This window comes from Desmodus rotundus, chromosome 7 (genome assembly GCF_022682495.2).
Source record: "Desmodus rotundus isolate HL8 chromosome 7, HLdesRot8A.1, whole genome shotgun sequence".
NCBI classification, from domain to species: Eukaryota; Metazoa; Chordata; class Mammalia; order Chiroptera; family Phyllostomidae; genus Desmodus; species Desmodus rotundus.
The window spans coordinates 67,795,472-67,812,196 of record NC_071393.1 but is presented as its reverse complement, the minus strand read 5'-3'; the positions used below and the strand labels follow the sequence as shown (position 1 = coordinate 67,812,196).

General features: G+C 43.9%; 1 protein-coding gene across 1 annotated transcript in view; it reads left to right on the top strand.

Annotated features, from left to right (window-relative positions):
- Nucleotides 1–16,725, top strand: part of RYR3 (ryanodine receptor 3) — a 534,646-nt gene that overhangs the window by 322,768 nt on the left and 195,153 nt on the right. Inside the window, exons 20-27 of the mRNA XM_053928437.1 lie at nucleotides 1,721–1,941; nucleotides 5,588–5,688; nucleotides 7,291–7,394; nucleotides 8,602–8,685; nucleotides 10,262–10,421; nucleotides 11,089–11,236; nucleotides 12,015–12,220; nucleotides 12,805–12,979. Coding sequence (XP_053784412.1) covers nucleotides 1,721–1,941; nucleotides 5,588–5,688; nucleotides 7,291–7,394; nucleotides 8,602–8,685; nucleotides 10,262–10,421; nucleotides 11,089–11,236; nucleotides 12,015–12,220; nucleotides 12,805–12,979 — 1,199 coding nt within the window. The remainder of the gene's footprint in view (nucleotides 1–1,720; nucleotides 1,942–5,587; nucleotides 5,689–7,290; nucleotides 7,395–8,601; nucleotides 8,686–10,261; nucleotides 10,422–11,088; nucleotides 11,237–12,014; nucleotides 12,221–12,804; nucleotides 12,980–16,725) is intronic.

Here is a 16,725-nt window from a genome sequence, read left to right as displayed (position 1 = left end):
CCATCAGCACCATGGCCCAAACCACCCTCATCTCTCACTGTGACTAGAGGGTGTCAGGTGCCTGCAATTGCCTCCTAATTGGTCCCCAGGCCTGTCTGCAAACAGCAACTTGAAAATCTTATATTTCTTCTTAAAATCCCTCAGAACCTGAAAGAAAATCCCAAGTCCTCTCCATGGCTCATGGACCCTACCTGATCTAGCCGTGCCACCTACTGCCTCATCTCCTGCCCCTCAGGCTCTCCATGTTCTCAGCACACTGCCTCCACCCAAGATCTGTCTGCCTCGGGGCCTTTGCACCTGTGCATATGTTGTTTCTTTGCCTAGAATGCTCTTCCTCCAGACTTTTAGCTCATTGGCTTCTCCTTGTCCCTTGAGGTTACTCACATGCTCCTCCTCAGAGAGGCTTTCCTTGACTTCAATCTAGGAGTGACTTTATGTCTCCCTCTGTATTCCCTAATTGGATGTCTTTTAATTAGAAGTTAGACCTATTTGTCTAGTTGGATGCCTACTATGTGCTTTGTTCAGTGCTGAATCCTTAGCGCACAGAACAGTGCAAATCATGGGCTTAGAAAATTGTTGTTAAATGGAGGGAGTGCTATTGTGTGCACATGCTGTGTGTATGTCTTGGTTTTTCCTGTGTGACATTATTGTTGACTCTGCAGTACTGCATACCTTGCTATGTTTTGATTACTTAAAATTTCAGTCATTTTCCTTGTCAATTTAATGCTATATTTCTAGTTACTAACCTGAGAACATGTGAGTATCATTTTGCAGTTTTCACCCCCTCTTTGCAGCGGGGAGCTTCGGGGTCTGACCCTAACTCTAACCTAACCTACAGATCTTGGGATGAAATTCAGCCAGAATGCTGAATTAAAATATTGAAAGACTTCAGTGCATTGTAACTAGTGCCTGCCATTCCTATGAGCCCCAAGTGTCCCTGTCCCCTTCCTTGGGAGGTTCCTCCAGTCACTGGTGAAGTGGGCCAGGGTATCAGGCTTGGATGCCAGCAGGGCGCTGGTGCCCTTGAGAAAAACACTGGGACCCTAATAAGCAAACACTTTGTTCCTGGCTGTCCCCCTGTGGCCCCCCTGTGGCCCCCCCTGTGGCTCCCTGCTGATGCTTCCTCAGAGTCGCCCTCATATGGCTGCTTTGGAGAACTGCAGCCTCTGCCGTGTATCATTTCTATTCATGTTGCCAGGCATGTATACCATTTGTGTTTACAATTCTGTGTTTACTAAATCTTTAGCCTGAATCTTAAAGTAAGAATTTCCTATTTTCCTTGGATAGTTATATTGTGCTTCTTTTAATTGATGTGTGGCTAGTCTCCCTCAGATAAAAAGACTTCAAGTTCTCGTGTTCTAATTACAATGTTATTTTTGAGAATAATATCATCATCATCACTGTTATTCTTTTTAATACTCTAGTAATAATATATGGTAATGATTTACCTACTAGAGTAAGGATATTTTTTTAAAGCTAGTGATATTAACATTCAAATGAAATTTTAAGAACTTAGCTGACATGGTGGACTGAGGTTCACACTCAGTCCTCCCTCCACTGCTTTGTTTCACATGTTAGAATGTCTGCTGTGCTGAATCTGAGTTCAGTCACTTCCCAACAAAATAATTTGGGGGTAGGGGGGCCTGATCTTTAATTTTCACCTGTTTGGGCTGGGATATTGTTTTAACCCCTCTCTTCCTGGTTTCTCCAAATGACACAGAGTACGTTTCTTGATGGGTGGACGTCACGGAGAATTTAAGTTTCTGCCTCCCTCTGGTTATGCCCCTTGCTATGAAGCCTTACTTCCAAAGGAAAAGATGAGATTGGAGCCTGTCAAAGAATATAAGCGTGACACTGAAGGCATCAGAGATCTGTTGGGAACCACCCAGTTCCTCTCCCAAGCCTCCTTCATCCCGTGCCCCATAGACACCAGCCAGGTAGGTTCCACCTGCCAATGGGAGGCAACCCATGCAGATGAAGTAACAGGGCTACATCCTCTCTCTATTGTCTTTGAACAATTCTTATCATATTTCTATAGAATTGGCATGTAATGTGAATAACTGTTATTCTTCATGTTTCTGCCATATGCATAGATTGAGCTCTGTAAGGATTTCTCCACCAATGGCCAAGTTCAGCAGTAGCTCATACAAGGCACTCTGCTGGGCTCTGTGAAAGCACAGGCAGAAATATTTCAGTATTCTCTGGGGATTCACAACCAAGTTGAAGAGGTAAAAAACTAATGTATGAAGTCTAAATATGATAAATGCAAAATAAAGAGTGCACACCAGTAACTGGTAGAGACACCCTTTCAGCTGCATGGTTCTAGAAGTCTGAGTAAAGAGGATAGAATTCAATCAGGCCCTTCAATAAGCTTAAATGGGTAGGGATGTGCAGGGGTGAAGTAACAGGGATGGGATGAATAAGGGCCTAGAAGCAAGAACACAAAGTAGGGGCAGGTGGTGATGAACAATCTCATGAGGCTGGAATCTTGAAGGAAGAGAGGCATGTAGGAGAATAGTTAGAAATAAAACTGAAAGTAGTGGGACACAGAGGAAGGCTTTGAAAGTGATATATTGACATTTTTCCCCTTCTAGGTCCTGTATTTTGAGAGAGAGACAATCACATAGTTATGATAAGGGGCATAAATAAATAGCTTTCGGTATTTTCTACATACCAGTGCTACTCAAATCATTATTCTAGATGTTAGAGAAATTAAATGAAAAGGGACCTTGTCTCTGAGGTGCTCGGGTTAATAGTTTGTAGGCATATAGTTTGTAGGCATTTTGGAGTGTAGAAGGTCTCAAGCATGTATTTTCCAGTAGCATTCATATGACCCTGTTACATTCAGCCACATGTGCATGTTCCTGAGCTTCCTTCTTACGTCCTGTAGCTGATGATCGTGAGTCCCGTAGGATGGAAACTGCAGCAGTTCTCTGCCTGCTTCCCGGAGCCCAGTACAGCACCTGGACAGCAGCTGGAGTTGGGGTGCTGATGGCAAAGTGGGGATGAGTCTGTGAGCCAGGGTCACCCAGGGACAGAGTCACCTGGTTCCTGTGTATTCTAGACAGGAAGCTCTCCCGTGGACACAGGGCCGCTAGCACCCAGGCGGGGAGAGAACATGAGCAGGAGCACGAGTCCTGCCTCTCCGTGCTGCTCTTCTCACTAAGTTATCATAAAAGCATGTGCTACTCAGAAGAGGCTTCTTGGAAGAAATGGGGCCTCGAAAAGGTCAGAAGAATGAGGGGAAGTTTTGATAAGGGAGGAAAGGGGGCTTGACCATAGTGGGAGAGGAGTTTCTAAACATGCAGAATTGAGCACTTGGAAATCTAAGAACAGAGATAATCCACAAGCCAGAACAATGGTGCTGTGAGGACCCAAAGCTGAATGTGTATGGACCCTGGATCTAGGGAAATGCTGCAGGAAAATAAAACAGTAGGGAAGTTCTCATTGGAAAGGCACAATTTATTGTCTTGGCTGAGACCTTGTAATTTTTGAGAATCTACCATTCTGTGAAATTATTGCCAAAGAAGTTAAATACCAGATACTCACAGAGTGAACACCATTCTCCTTGGGGCACATTAACCAACTTGCAGGTTAAATATCACTCAGTTGAGCCCCGTGGCCACACACACAACGGTGCCTGGTGCTTGAACCACCCCCAGCCCTGGCTGAGTGCGGGAAGAAGGGAGCCAGCTCTGCACAGCCTGGGCCCAGGCACCTGGGAGGCAGTCATCAAGCCAGTGTTATTCTGTCCCAGATGGTCACCAACTGAGGCCACTGAAATTGTGATTTGGGGATTGGTGGAGTCCTCTTTCCACATTTTCCTCTTTCACTGAAGCATGCAGTTCCTCTGACTGTGACCAACTAAGGAGCACTTAGTTTAAACAGATTATCTTAATTAACTGGTAAGAGCCAAATACAATTGTAATTTGTTCTATTATTATAGTAGTAAACTATAATTAAAAAATTGGGGAAAAAAGAGAAAGTACTTGCCCCCCCCCCTTATGACCTCAGTGGACAAATATGAGCCAAGTTCCAGGAAAACACAGAGAAACTCGCCCTGAAGGTAACTGGGAAAAACTTCCCAAAGATGGTGACATTTGGCTAAATTCAGAAGGATAAATACTGAGGGTGTTTGTATTAAAACCAAGGCTGGACAGTAAAAACAAATTTTATTTAGGATCTATTACAATACGGGGAAAGGAACTCCAGAGCAGGGCTCAATTCTGAATATAAGAACAAGGGGATTTATCATCAGGGAGCAGGTTGAGGGGTGGGGTTGGGGGTGGTCAGTGATGGACAGCTACTAAGAGGAAATATCAGGAGCTGGGGTGAATTCTTGCTAAACTGGTCTAACGGGATTCTAGCTGAAGGCAGGCAGCAGTGATGCACTCTGGGGGGGGGTGCGGGGGGGGGGGGGGTGGGATGAGGGCCTTTGATCAGATATGGAAAGTGATCAAATATCGAGGGTAATGGATGTTCGCTGATTGATTTATCGTGATTCTTGCTAAAACTGGGCTCTTGAGAGCAAGGCCAAGGACGGAGAAAAACCTATCTAGAGTTTGGTCAAGGAGAGAGTCTCTATTTGTCACTTGGCATGGAGGGGTGTGTGTGTGTGTGTGTGTGTGTGTGTGTACACACATTGTGTGTCTCATGGGGCATATTAATAAGGTAAAGGTTGCATATGCAAGGGCACAGAACTGTGGAACATGTGACCTTTTGGGATAATTTTAAGAAGTTTGGAAGGATGTGTTTCAGAGGACTGTTAGAGAGAACTGAAGAAAGACACTGTGTGCTTGGTTAAGACATCTAGTCTGTGTCTCAGGAGTGCTGAGGAACACGTGGAGACTCTCTGGAGGAGTGTGTTTAATGTGGTTTAAATTTGTAGGCTCATCCCTCTGGCCACAGTGTGGAGTATAGATTGGTGGGGTGTTAGAAAGACCAATTGTGAGGCTCTTACAGGGTCCAGGGAGAAAATAATGAGATTGAATGATGTAGGGGAGAGCACCCTTCAGAAAGATGCCTAGCAAATAACCATAAGTTATTTCTCGACTGATTAGGTAGGGCCGTAGGGGTGTATGGGTGATGCCAAGAGGAAAGACACTAGGGTGAATTCCAGGCTTAAAACAATGGTGGGGCCATTTAACAAAAAGAGAAAATAAAAACAGGAAAAGAAAAAGGGTTTAAATGAAAGATAATTAATTCATCTTTGAATAACATATTGAGTTCGCTAGGGTGGAAAAATCCTGCAGGCAGTTGGAACAATGGGCCTGAACTTCTGTAGAGACCATGGCTGGAGATGTACTTACTTGGGAGTGCCCATCTCTGGGTAGGTGAGATCTTCCAAAAAGAGAGCATGGAGGAAGGGGAGATAAGGCCCAAGGAAGCATCCACAGGTGGAACCACTATCTGCAAAAAAGACTGAGAGGAAGCCAAGAGAGGAAGGAATCTCTGGAAGCTGCCCCTCCTGAGTGACCTGTAGTGAATTCAACTAGGGTACCTGAGCCATATAGATTTTATGATAGATTTCAGTACAGTTGACTCTTGTAATCCTAACTTCACACTTGTTCCTCTCCCTTTTAGGTAGTTTTGCCACCTCACCTAGAGAAGATCCGAGACAGACTGGCTGAAAATATCCACGAGCTTTGGGGAATGAACAAAATAGAGCTTGGCTGGACTTTTGGCAAGGTACGGGTTCCAGTGGCCAGCCACTTTGCAGGGTCGGATTGCCTTGTTACCACCTGGAGGCGTTCTTCCAAGACTTGAGTGAGGAAGGGAACCCCATGAGCCAAAATTCACTCCATAATTACCACCCGTCTAGCTTCTGCTGTGTCCAGCACAGGCTTGTTCGGTCATTTGTTTAGTGTGGTCAGGAGTCTGAGGAGATGAGCTCTGCCCAGACAGAACTGGGAATCTACTTCCCTTTTCTCTCCCAAATGCTGCTTTCCTTTATTCGGCGAATGTCGAGTGTGGTCGATCCTCAGCACCCCTTAGAGAACCCTATCATCTCCCTTTCCTTTCAGAAAAGCTGTCCTTTCTGCATGGGTGGTAAAAAGAGGATGATTCATTGTCTTGAATCAGAATTTGTTTAATATGGCTTTCAGATGTATCACTAAGATTAATGGACACTCAGAGGAGGTTAAGGAATTTCTTTTACTAGAAAACATTTTTCAAAGAGGTTGCAAATTGACTTTGTTCTGTGATTTGTATGAGGTCGTGTATGAAGGCAGAAGGCTAGGTGAGTTCTGAACCTTCCTATGGCCCTGTTACTCTCAAACTATACATGGTCCAGCTTAGTTACTGGTAGGGCCCTGCACTCTAACTCATGTGTATTGCTATAGCTACCATGAAACACCCTCCTTCAATCTGACCGCCTCTCTGCTGTATGCTCTTGTAACATCACCAACCTCTCCTTTAGAGATCTAAGCACAATTGCAATTTTACCTTTATTTCTATGATTATTTTATTATTGTTCCCTGCCCCATTAGACTATCTGCTTCGTGGGCCTGGGGGCTACCCCAGCTCACTGTTGAGCTCCAAACAACTGGCTCAGTGCCACCACAGAGTAGACACTCAACCAGTATTTGTTGAATGAATGAATGAGTTAATGTCTGTCCAGTGTAGTAGCCATGAGCCATGCGTGGCTGCTGAGCACTTGAAGTGTGACTAGTCTGAATGGAGATGTGCAGTAACTCTAAAATACACACCCGACTTTGAAGATGTCCTAGAAAAATAAAATATCTAATTATTTCTTACATTAATTACTTATTAAAATGGTAATATGTTAGAAATATTGGGTTAAATAAAATACACCAATCCAATTCATTTTACTTGTTCTTTTTGCTTTTCTAATACAGCTACTAGAAAATGTAGAGTTACAAGTGTGGTGCACACTTGTGGCTGACTCTATATTGCTCCTAGACAGTGCTGCTCCCGATTCTGTAGTCCCGTGTACTCTGAAGAATGCCCCCATTCAGTAGCATTATGGTTCCACAAATTTGGCCAGGCAGGAGCATGGCTACCATGTGTAAAATTGCTTCTCTGGAAAAGTATGTTCTGAATGCAGACACCTGAATAGAAACAAATCCACAGAGCAAAAGCCGCTGGCAGCTTGGAGACTGGTGTATCATTTACTAGAGAGAAGATCATCTACTCGTCTATCAGCAAACAGCTCTCTTTGTCTTCCTGGACAGAGAGAGCCTGGGCCATGTTTCACAGTGTGTCCTTTTCTGTTTTCCAAGGCAGTGCCAGCTGTCAGACGTACATTATATTCTTTGTGTTGCCACCTAGATACGGGATGACAATAAAAGACAACACCCCTGCCTGGTGGAGTTTTCAAAGCTGCCTGAAACCGAGAAGAATTATAACCTACAAATGTCAACTGAAACCTTAAAGTGAGTGTTTAATTGAACTGAATTTGGACTAAACAGTGAGTGGATGATTTAATGCCTTATAACTAGACTTCAAAGATATGTCTCTTGCCTGGAAAACAATGCATTCTGATAAGTTGGAGGGTGATTATTCATGCCACAAAAGGATTTAGCACAGTGAGTAACACCTCCACCATTGTTACTGAGCACATATATTTCTTTAGAGGCTATTTGCTATTTATCAGAGAGAGGGAGAATGTAGGCAGAAAAAAGAAAAAAGAAGAGCAACAGACTCAAAGGACCAACTACTTCTTGTAGTTCATGTTATATCAAGAAAAAAGAAAGGTATTTCTAAAAAACCAATGCGAAAACATGGTCTAATTCACTAAAATTCAATTTGAAAGCAACTTTTAGTTTCTCTGTGATCTCCACCCATGATTAAAAGCCTGGTTCAAACTTTAAGTTTTTTAGCCCAAGTTGATATCTCCCATCTTGAGTTTCTTTTGTAATTGTTGCCTGTTCTCTGGGTATTGTATTTCTACCCATACTTGTCAGAGCATTTTAACCCTGTGGTTTGATTGGCATGCCCATGCTCGGCCACGGCGTCCTGTCTCAGGCTCACGTATGTGATGCCTTTGATCACCCCAGTGCTTCCTGAGGGTGCAGCTCTGGGACCTCCCAGAGTCTAGCACACTCAAGCACTGTACAGGGCTCATGCGAAAAATATGCACTGACTTGTGGCTCAGGGAGTATTTTAAGATCCTCTCTGTTCCCTGGAATCAGAGGAGCAGTGTTCAATCCTAATTGAATATATAACATTTACGTTACAAATATATAAACTCAAAAATGCCTCAAAGAGGGGCTATGAACCAACTTTTTTATGTTCTCATGCTTGCTATCATCTAAATCTGAAATTGGCAAAGTGTGGCCCATAGGCCAATCTGATCAGCCACCTCTTTTTATGAATAAAGTTTTATCGTAACAAAGCCAATTGATTTGCATATTGTCTGTGACTGCTTTCACTCTTTATAATGGCAGAGTCGAGTACTTGTAATGGACATATGATCCACAAAGCCTAAATGTTTACTATCTGTCCCTTTATGGAAAAACTTTGGTAACTCCCTGATTAAACGAATGACGATTGTCTGTTTTTATCAACTCAGATATGTAAGGTTCTTGCTGTCCTTTATCTGGCAGTTGACCCTAATCTTTTCCCGCTGATACGTTGCAGAACCCTGCTGGCCTTGGGGTGCCACATTGCTCATGCTAATCCAGCTGCTGAAGAGGACCTCAAGAAGGTCAAACTGTCCAAAAAGTAGGTGATTTTTTTTTAACTGTTCAAGTCATAATGCTTTAGTCTGAATTTTTTAACTGGGGGGATGGGAGGCCCATGCGTGAAGGCAGATGACAGCGCCAGGCTCCTCCCGTTACTAAGGCTGCACTGAGACCCCCAGACAGAAGCCTGCCAAAGTACAAGTGTTTCCAGCCTTTCCCTCTTTTTGCTCCTTCTGCCCAGATCTACACTACTATTGTTAGCTTTCAGCCAAGTGATGCAGCACACGGTGCCGTCTGTGGTCCTATAAAAACAGCAGTTGGCACAGGAGGACTCACTCCTCTGGCACTGAGCCAGCCTTTTAAACCCTTTGTGGAAGTGAGTGTCTCTGCCAAGATCTAATTTGGGCCCCAAATCTGCTCGTGTGCTACTCTTCCTCTCACCCGCACATCAGGGCCACGTGTGCTCACACATTCAGATACACACTCACTGGAGCGTCCCCTGGCTCTTGTCCGCTCTCCCTCACGTGCCAGATTGGATGTTCACACAGTCACACAGGTGTCATAATTAGTTATGAGCCACGGCAGTGCCAGCATGAATCAAATGCTTCTCTTCCCCTTGCTCCCTATTAGACTCCCAAGTTCTACTCTCAGAGGCTGAGAGTGGCACATCTGAGAGGCAGCTGCTGGAGGGGCGGCCTGCTGGCCAGGGCTGCTGGGGTCAGTGCTCAACAATCAATATGTGTTGACTCTGCCCAAGACCAGGTGTCCTGAGGTTGACAAGGGGCAGTGTGTTATGCCTGCAATAGACCCTGGATCTTTCACTGCTCAGAGGTTCCTGGGTAGTGCGAGCCTTGGCCTACAAGTCGTCACATTTAGGTTCTGGCCCTGGTTTGCACTTCAGGGCTGCCGAAGCCATGGGTACCTCTGGACTCACATTCCCACGTGGCCATGATCCGCTGCTCTTCTGAGAGCCTCTCCACAGTGTGCCCTTGTCCTCTACATTTAGACAAGCATCTACCTGGACTCGTACTGAGCTTTTTCCCATCTTCACATTATCTTCAAGTTAAAGACATCTGAGACTGTGACTCCTGGACTGGACACCTAACCACTAAGGTCACCTTAAGCGCACAAATTCTGTAGTGCAAACTTTTTTAATTCCCCAAGTAAAGGCTTAACTTCCTAAGATGGAGCAATCATTCTCCACTCATTTATAAGAAACCATTTGGCTCAAGGTACTGTCCTTGCTAGTATGGTTAGAACCTTTTGTATTTTAAAGTAGGATGCAACAGCTTCTGGCAAAGTGATAGCCTGCTAAGTGTGCCCATTATTTGTAAGGCACTTAAGTTTTCTTAGAAATAGGGATGGATTTGCACTGATCATCCACTTTCTCTGACAGTCTCCTTGGAATTGGTGATGCACTTTGGAAAAAAGTTTGGTAGATGAGGGGTTTTGTCTTTGACATGAAATAGAACCAAGCTCTCCATTCTTCCACAAGGTAGAGCCTGTGGCTGTGGCCTTATTTTCATGGTTTTTTCACCATGTGCTCTTGATCTAAAATCTGGAATGGGGGAGTTGTACAGATCTGTTCAAAATATTTTTTTTCCATTTACTTGTAGCTACATGATGTCTAATGGCTATAAGCCAGCCCCCTTGGATTTGTCTGATGTGAAGCTGTTACCTCCTCAGGAAATTTTAGTGGATAAGCTTGCAGAAAATGCACATAACGTCTGGGCAAAAGACAGAATAAAACAAGGATGGACCTATGGGATTCAACAGGTGAGAAGTGCTGGGTCAGGCCCGCTCAACAGGTGGCAAGTGCTGGGTCAGGCCTGCTGGGAAAGTTGGGAGATGTGACCATCCATCAACATGCCAGTTTCTTTGGGTGTTGGATTGGAAGATGAGGGTTTTCTTTGCACTCTGTCCCTCCTGCCTCTGCTCATTCATTATTTATAGCATCTCGGGACTGGACGGTATTCCCTCTGGTCAGATTGACATTAACTCCAGGTACCACTATGAAATGAACCACTATGGTTCTGACACCTTTTCTGATGTTCCTCTATACACATAGATGTTTCTCTGTTAAGAGGCTGTTGGGAAGAGGCTCTAACAGTTGAAATTCTGGCCTGATAATTCCACAAGGGGTGGTTACATAAATCCCCACCTGCCTTGGCTTGAGAATGGAGGTTTCTAACCATTGCATGGCACTCCATTTTATTCATAGCCTGGCATTATTAAAATGTGTTTCTTTCATGCCAGCTTTGAACATTAGTAAAAGCTTTGCATTTATACTCATTTAATCCTGAAGAGAACTGAGGTGTACACTGCTAAATATCACAGCACTGGGAGAGGAGCTAGCAGACTCATGTGAGGAAGCCAGTGGGACAAGGAATTTGTAAAGACAAAATGTATGTACTCCAAACCTCTCTTCTCTGGCTTTGCATAGGATTTGAAGAACAAAAGAAATCCCCGTCTGGTGCCATATGCATTACTGGATGAGCGTACCAAGAAGTCAAACAGGGACAGCCTTCGTGAAGCTGTTCGGACGTTTATTGGTTATGGCTATAACATTGAACCATCTGACCAAGAACTAGGTAAAGAGTGGAGATTGCTCGTTCTGGCCCTGTAGTTTACTAAACCTGTCCTCTTCTGGGGAAATGCTAACTTGCTAACTTTGAGTAGGTCTAGCTTGTTCTAAACTAAGTCGTGTATTTTAAGAAGCAGGGGATGAGTGGGGAGAACCATGTTTGGTAATAGAACATTGTCCCATTGACAGATGTGTCTATGCTGAGCAATCCCACAGGGAATAATTATCCTCCAGGGTAGCCAGGTTTTTCAGGTTATTTGGTCACAAAACCTTTATTTCTTTTATTTTCCTAACACATGAATATCAGCCTACTTTTGGACCAGGTAATCTCATCCCTAAAGGAAATTCTAACACTCATTAAAATCACCAGCTTACAATTTATGACCATGTTATTGTCATCTCATACCCAGGATGTGCCAGGCCACTGGGGCAGTAATACAAGTGGTTAAGGGGATAGATTCTAAGTAAGACAGACCTGGGTTCAGATCCTTGCTCTCCTTGATTTATTGGCTCTGTGACCTGGAACAAGTGATTCGTTAACTTCTGAGATATAGTCTCTAAAGGATCTACTACAAAGTAACTGCTCAGTGAATGGTAGCTTCTATTGTTATTATGATATGATGCAAATGATGAGTATATTATGAACAGAATATTATGTTAGAAAGTGGGAGATCTATCATCAGTGTGTTGTTTTCAAATTCTTTTAGGGAATGCTACCTAATTATTAAAGTTCTGTATTCTCTCTTTCCCTCTGTACCCTCAACTCCCTTTGCTTCTCACGGTAGCTGACCCAGCTGTGGAGAAAGTCAGCATAGACAAGATCCGATTTTTCCGGGTAGAGCGGTCTTATGCAGTGAGATCTGGAAAATGGTATTTTGAGTTTGAGGTGGTGACCGGAGGAGACATGCGTGTTGGCTGGGCCAGGCCAGGCTGTCGGCCTGACATTGAGCTGGGGGCCGATGACCAAGCCTTTGTGTTTGAAGGCAGCAAGGTGAGTCTGGACAGTGTCCATGCATCTCAGTCTAGTTTCTGCAAACATTTCCACAGAAGTTAGAAGTAGTGAGTATTTGGGTCTCTGGCTTCAAAATCAGTGGCCACCACCACTGGCAATTTACACCATTGAATGATTATTACCTAGTGATTATCACTTTGCTCTTTGTTCTGGTGAAAGAGAGGATTGTATACACAAGTGCCTTCTGTAATCACTGGCATATCTTCCCCTGCCCCTGAGCTCATTGTCTCTACCCCAGAAGAGGTTCACAGAACACTGTATGGCCGGTGTCTAGGAAAGTCTTACCACTTTGTCCTAGGGAGAGTCCTGCTAATTGTCATAGCTGCCGAGGTATTAGGAGACTTGACCCACCTTTTCTGATGAGCTTTATGTATCTCATTTTCATTCATCTATAAGATGGATCGCCCCTCCCTGTGACTTGTCTTTGCTAGAGAAGTGAGTGCCTTGTAGAAACCAGGTACTACTGCCAGTTAGGAGAAATTGCTCCTTTGGCCATTTCTCTAGCTGCCTAAGGGCTGCTTCTAGGACCTCATGTTTCTAAGCTCTGGGATCTTATTTCCTAGGGTCAGCGTTGGCATCAAGGGAGTGGGTATTTCGGACGTACCTGGCAGCCAGGAGATGTGGTTGGATGTATGATTAACCTGGATGATGCTTCGATGATCTTCACACTGAATGGGGAGCTGCTTATCACCAACAAAGGCTCAGAACTTGCCTTCGCGGATTATGAGATCAAGAATGGTAAACTGACCACCTTTCCCCTTCATTCCAACTCCAAGAGGAGTTTGAAACTTGTTGGAAAATCCAGGGAGAGCTCGGTGAGCTTGTCTACCTCTTTGTTTAGAGTGTACTGTCCTTTGGATATTTGAACACCTGGTGGTAAAAGCCCTTCTATAGTCATTATTGAAGAAGTCGAGATAAACAATAGGGATAGTGGATATCTACAGCATAAATACAAGTTCCAAATTTCAGACAGACTGGTGAAGAAGCTCTCCTCCACATCTCTGGTCTGCACCTTGACAGTTCAAATTCCCCCAGGTTTCCTGGAATTGCAAAAGAAATGCTAATCGCATGTGGACTGATGTCCCTGGCAGAGTAGAAAAGTCAATGAATTAAGGAATTGTCTATTTTTCTGATTTAAATTGTCAGTCAGCATGTGTGTGTAATTGAACTTGATGCTTTGATGAAAACCATTGAAACACAAAAGTTCGACTTAGCTCTTCCCTTGAATGAAATACAATTTATTTTGCAATTCAACCACCAGTGTGAAACCCAAGCACAATAGCATTTATTTATGTCCATGGATAGACTGTAATCAGGGCAGTGCTTTAGAAACACAAAGCAGCAACTGGTGCTTCTTATTTCCTGTCCACAGAACTACATTATGTACAAAGGTTGTTGGCATATTGGAGACGGAGCACTGGACTGAGAGTTAGCTGCCTCGCTCCTGACAAGCTCTGTGGTTCCCAGAGAGTTGTGGCTTGCCTTCTGTGGGCTTCACTTTCTTCATCTACAATAGACCAGAGAATAAGAGGGTAGACTACAAAGTTCCAACCTTCTTGCCACATAAAAAATTCTATGGCAATGACTTACTATGCTCTGTGCACACAGCACTGGTTGGAGCTTTGCCACTCTGCTGCTTCATAATAGACGAGAAGGACGCAGAGGGGTCAAGAGGGAAAGAGGATGCTCTGCTGAGAAGACCTGGGCTCTCCTCCTGCCTCTGCCCAGCCCCCACCTATGACACCTTAGGTCCACTTGATTTAATATCTTCGTATCTCATCCCCACCCCCCCTAAAATGATTATTGCTCCTTGATAGCCCTAAATCTCTGGGATTTCACAAAAAAGAAACAGTCCCCACTGAGAAAGCTAAAAAAGATAAAACTACGTAGGCAAGAGCAGCAGAAATATGTGAAACTGTATGTATAATAATATAAATATTTCTTACTTACAGAATGTCTTTAGCTTTATAAGTCACTTTAATACTTTTTACAGATACCTATTATCTGCACCACTCCTATCCAACTGTTCCATAAAAGAGCTTTAAAGATTTTTCTGAGAGCTACCTACTTGGGCAAAAAGAAAGATTGCAAGTCAAGGTATTTTCCTAGAAAGACAGGATGGCTAAAGCAAGATGGGGTCCTATTTTAATGCCTTCTGAGAGGTTTAAAAGTCAGAGTTCCAAAGAAAGAGTCCTATTTTTGGAGACAGGTGCGGAAGCCATTGCCAGCAGAAAGAAAGGCTGGTGCGCTGGGTCAGAGACAAAGGAGGGGAGTGTGTAGGTGGGCAAGAGGGCGGTGCAGACGGCCTCTCCTGGCACTGCTCTTAGGAAACAGATATTTACCCAGCACCCTCCGCAGGCAGCTCTTTCTTCTTCAGTCCAGGAAGAAACTGAAACACTAAAAGATTCAGGCTCATCCCCGAGGAAGGGAGCACCCAAGAGTAGAAGGGGACCACACTTCTTCCTGGCTCTCCTGTGTGTTGACTGGGTGGGGAGGGGTTCCTATCTATGAGGCTTGGATTCAACCTAAGGAAGAAATAAGAATCTTGTGTGTGGTGTAGAGTTAGGAGAACTTTGTAAAGTCAAAGCCTTGCTGCTCAGAGTGTGGTTCACTTGTGAGAAATGTGGACTCTCAGGACCCACCAGACCTACTGAATCAGAAACTGCATTCAGACAAGAGACTCTGGTTTGTGTGCATATTAAAGGATGAGACGCAGTGGTCTACAATACACAGACCTGCAAGTAGTACCTGTATTAAACTGTTCGTTTTCCAGCTGTAAACATAAGTAAGATGAGCTCTTCTGGGGATGGTGTCCACAGGCATTCACAGTGGTCCAGCGCTTGACATTCCATCTGTTGGAGACTGTCCTACAATACAGCCCCTAACTAAACTAGGCTGTCCTGAACCCCTCGTGATAGAATTGTTTACCTTCATACCAAGAAGGCTGGGAGAACTCCAGACCCTGCACGTAGCCTGCGCCCAGGCTGACTTCACGGAGTTCGTGCCGTGAGACCTATAGTTCTAAAATGAAAAACCATGTCCGCAGGGTCTGTGGGAAAGCCATGCGTGTTGAATGTGTCTGTGACAGGATCCAGTGTGCTTGCCTTATCTAGGAGCAGAAGTTCATTGTAAAGTGTTGAAGGCACAAGCCCAGAGTCAGAAAGTTAATTTTTTTAAAAAAAGAAGCTTTTTTGGGTAATAAAAGCAAAACAGATAACTAAGATTTAAATATGAAAAAATAATAATGCAAAGCCATTGGTTAGAAATGGCAAGTAACTAATACAGAATTAAAATTCTGTAAGACCAGGATTGGTTCTGAATGTTAAATAAGGAGTCTGAGATGACTCGCTCTCAGGGGATCGGCACTCCCCTCAGGGGACACAGCTAGAGGGTTGCTGTGGAATAGGGGAACTGCAAGAAAGGGCCGGACAGGTTGGAAGATTTGCGTGTGGAATTTATGGAAGATGAAGCTGAAAAGATAAGACAAGGTACAGATTACAGCCTCAGGAAACCAAGACTCGGTCTTTTCACTCAAGGTACTTTCATTGTCTGGTCTGAGCCAAGCATGCTTGGACTTCTTCTCTAAGGCATGGAGAGCTGTTGGAGGGTTTGAGCAGAGGAGTACTACAAAATAGAGGGATATTTTAGAATAGCTCTGCTTTTAGAGATCGTCTGTTAATAATGAAAGAAACACCTCATAGACATTTTGTGTACAGAGACGTGATTTGATCTTCAGAATAACAAAGTCTAATACGAGGAAGCTGTTTTATAATAGAATTGTACTGCATTATGTTAACACATTATACTGTGGTATCATATCACGCTTTAATAACACAGAGACAAGGTAATTGGAAGGCTCTTTCAGTGTGTGGTAGCTCAGAAAGAGTAATTAAAAGGGAGTCTGAGCGCCATTCTTTGATAACAATAGCTCAGAGGCCTGGAATAACCATGTAGCATCTCTCTGTTTGCTGTATAAAGTGGAAAGAGGCAGCAGTTCTCGCTTTGAGCTGTTAGGAAAAGCATCTGTTGAAAACAAAACATTTCGTGCATTGTCGCCCCCATAAAGCAAAATCCCCTGTGCATCTGTGTTCCGGTCTCCAGCCCCCAGCCTTGATTCAGGCCATTATCCCAGTGGGCATTGTGCTATGGGAAGTTGTTAGTCCTTTGAGAGAAGGAATGGGAGCAGACATTAAAATTGATGGCCCTTTTTTCCTCTGGGTTATTTATAAGTTGTTCTCTCCATCCTCTTCTGCGTCATAGATAATATGCTGCTACCTGCCTTGTTTAAATTGTTCTAATCATTGTTCCTGATGCTGATCCTTGGCCTGGACCATTAAAGCTCTTAGTGTTGTCACCTAAAGGCATCTGGAAACTCAGAAGCTTCCAAGGTGAAACCTTTGCAATTAGTCTTCTCTTTTATTACATTTAAAGGGAAGGAAGATAAAATCCTGAACATCCTGCCAGACCTCAGAGCTGACACCTGG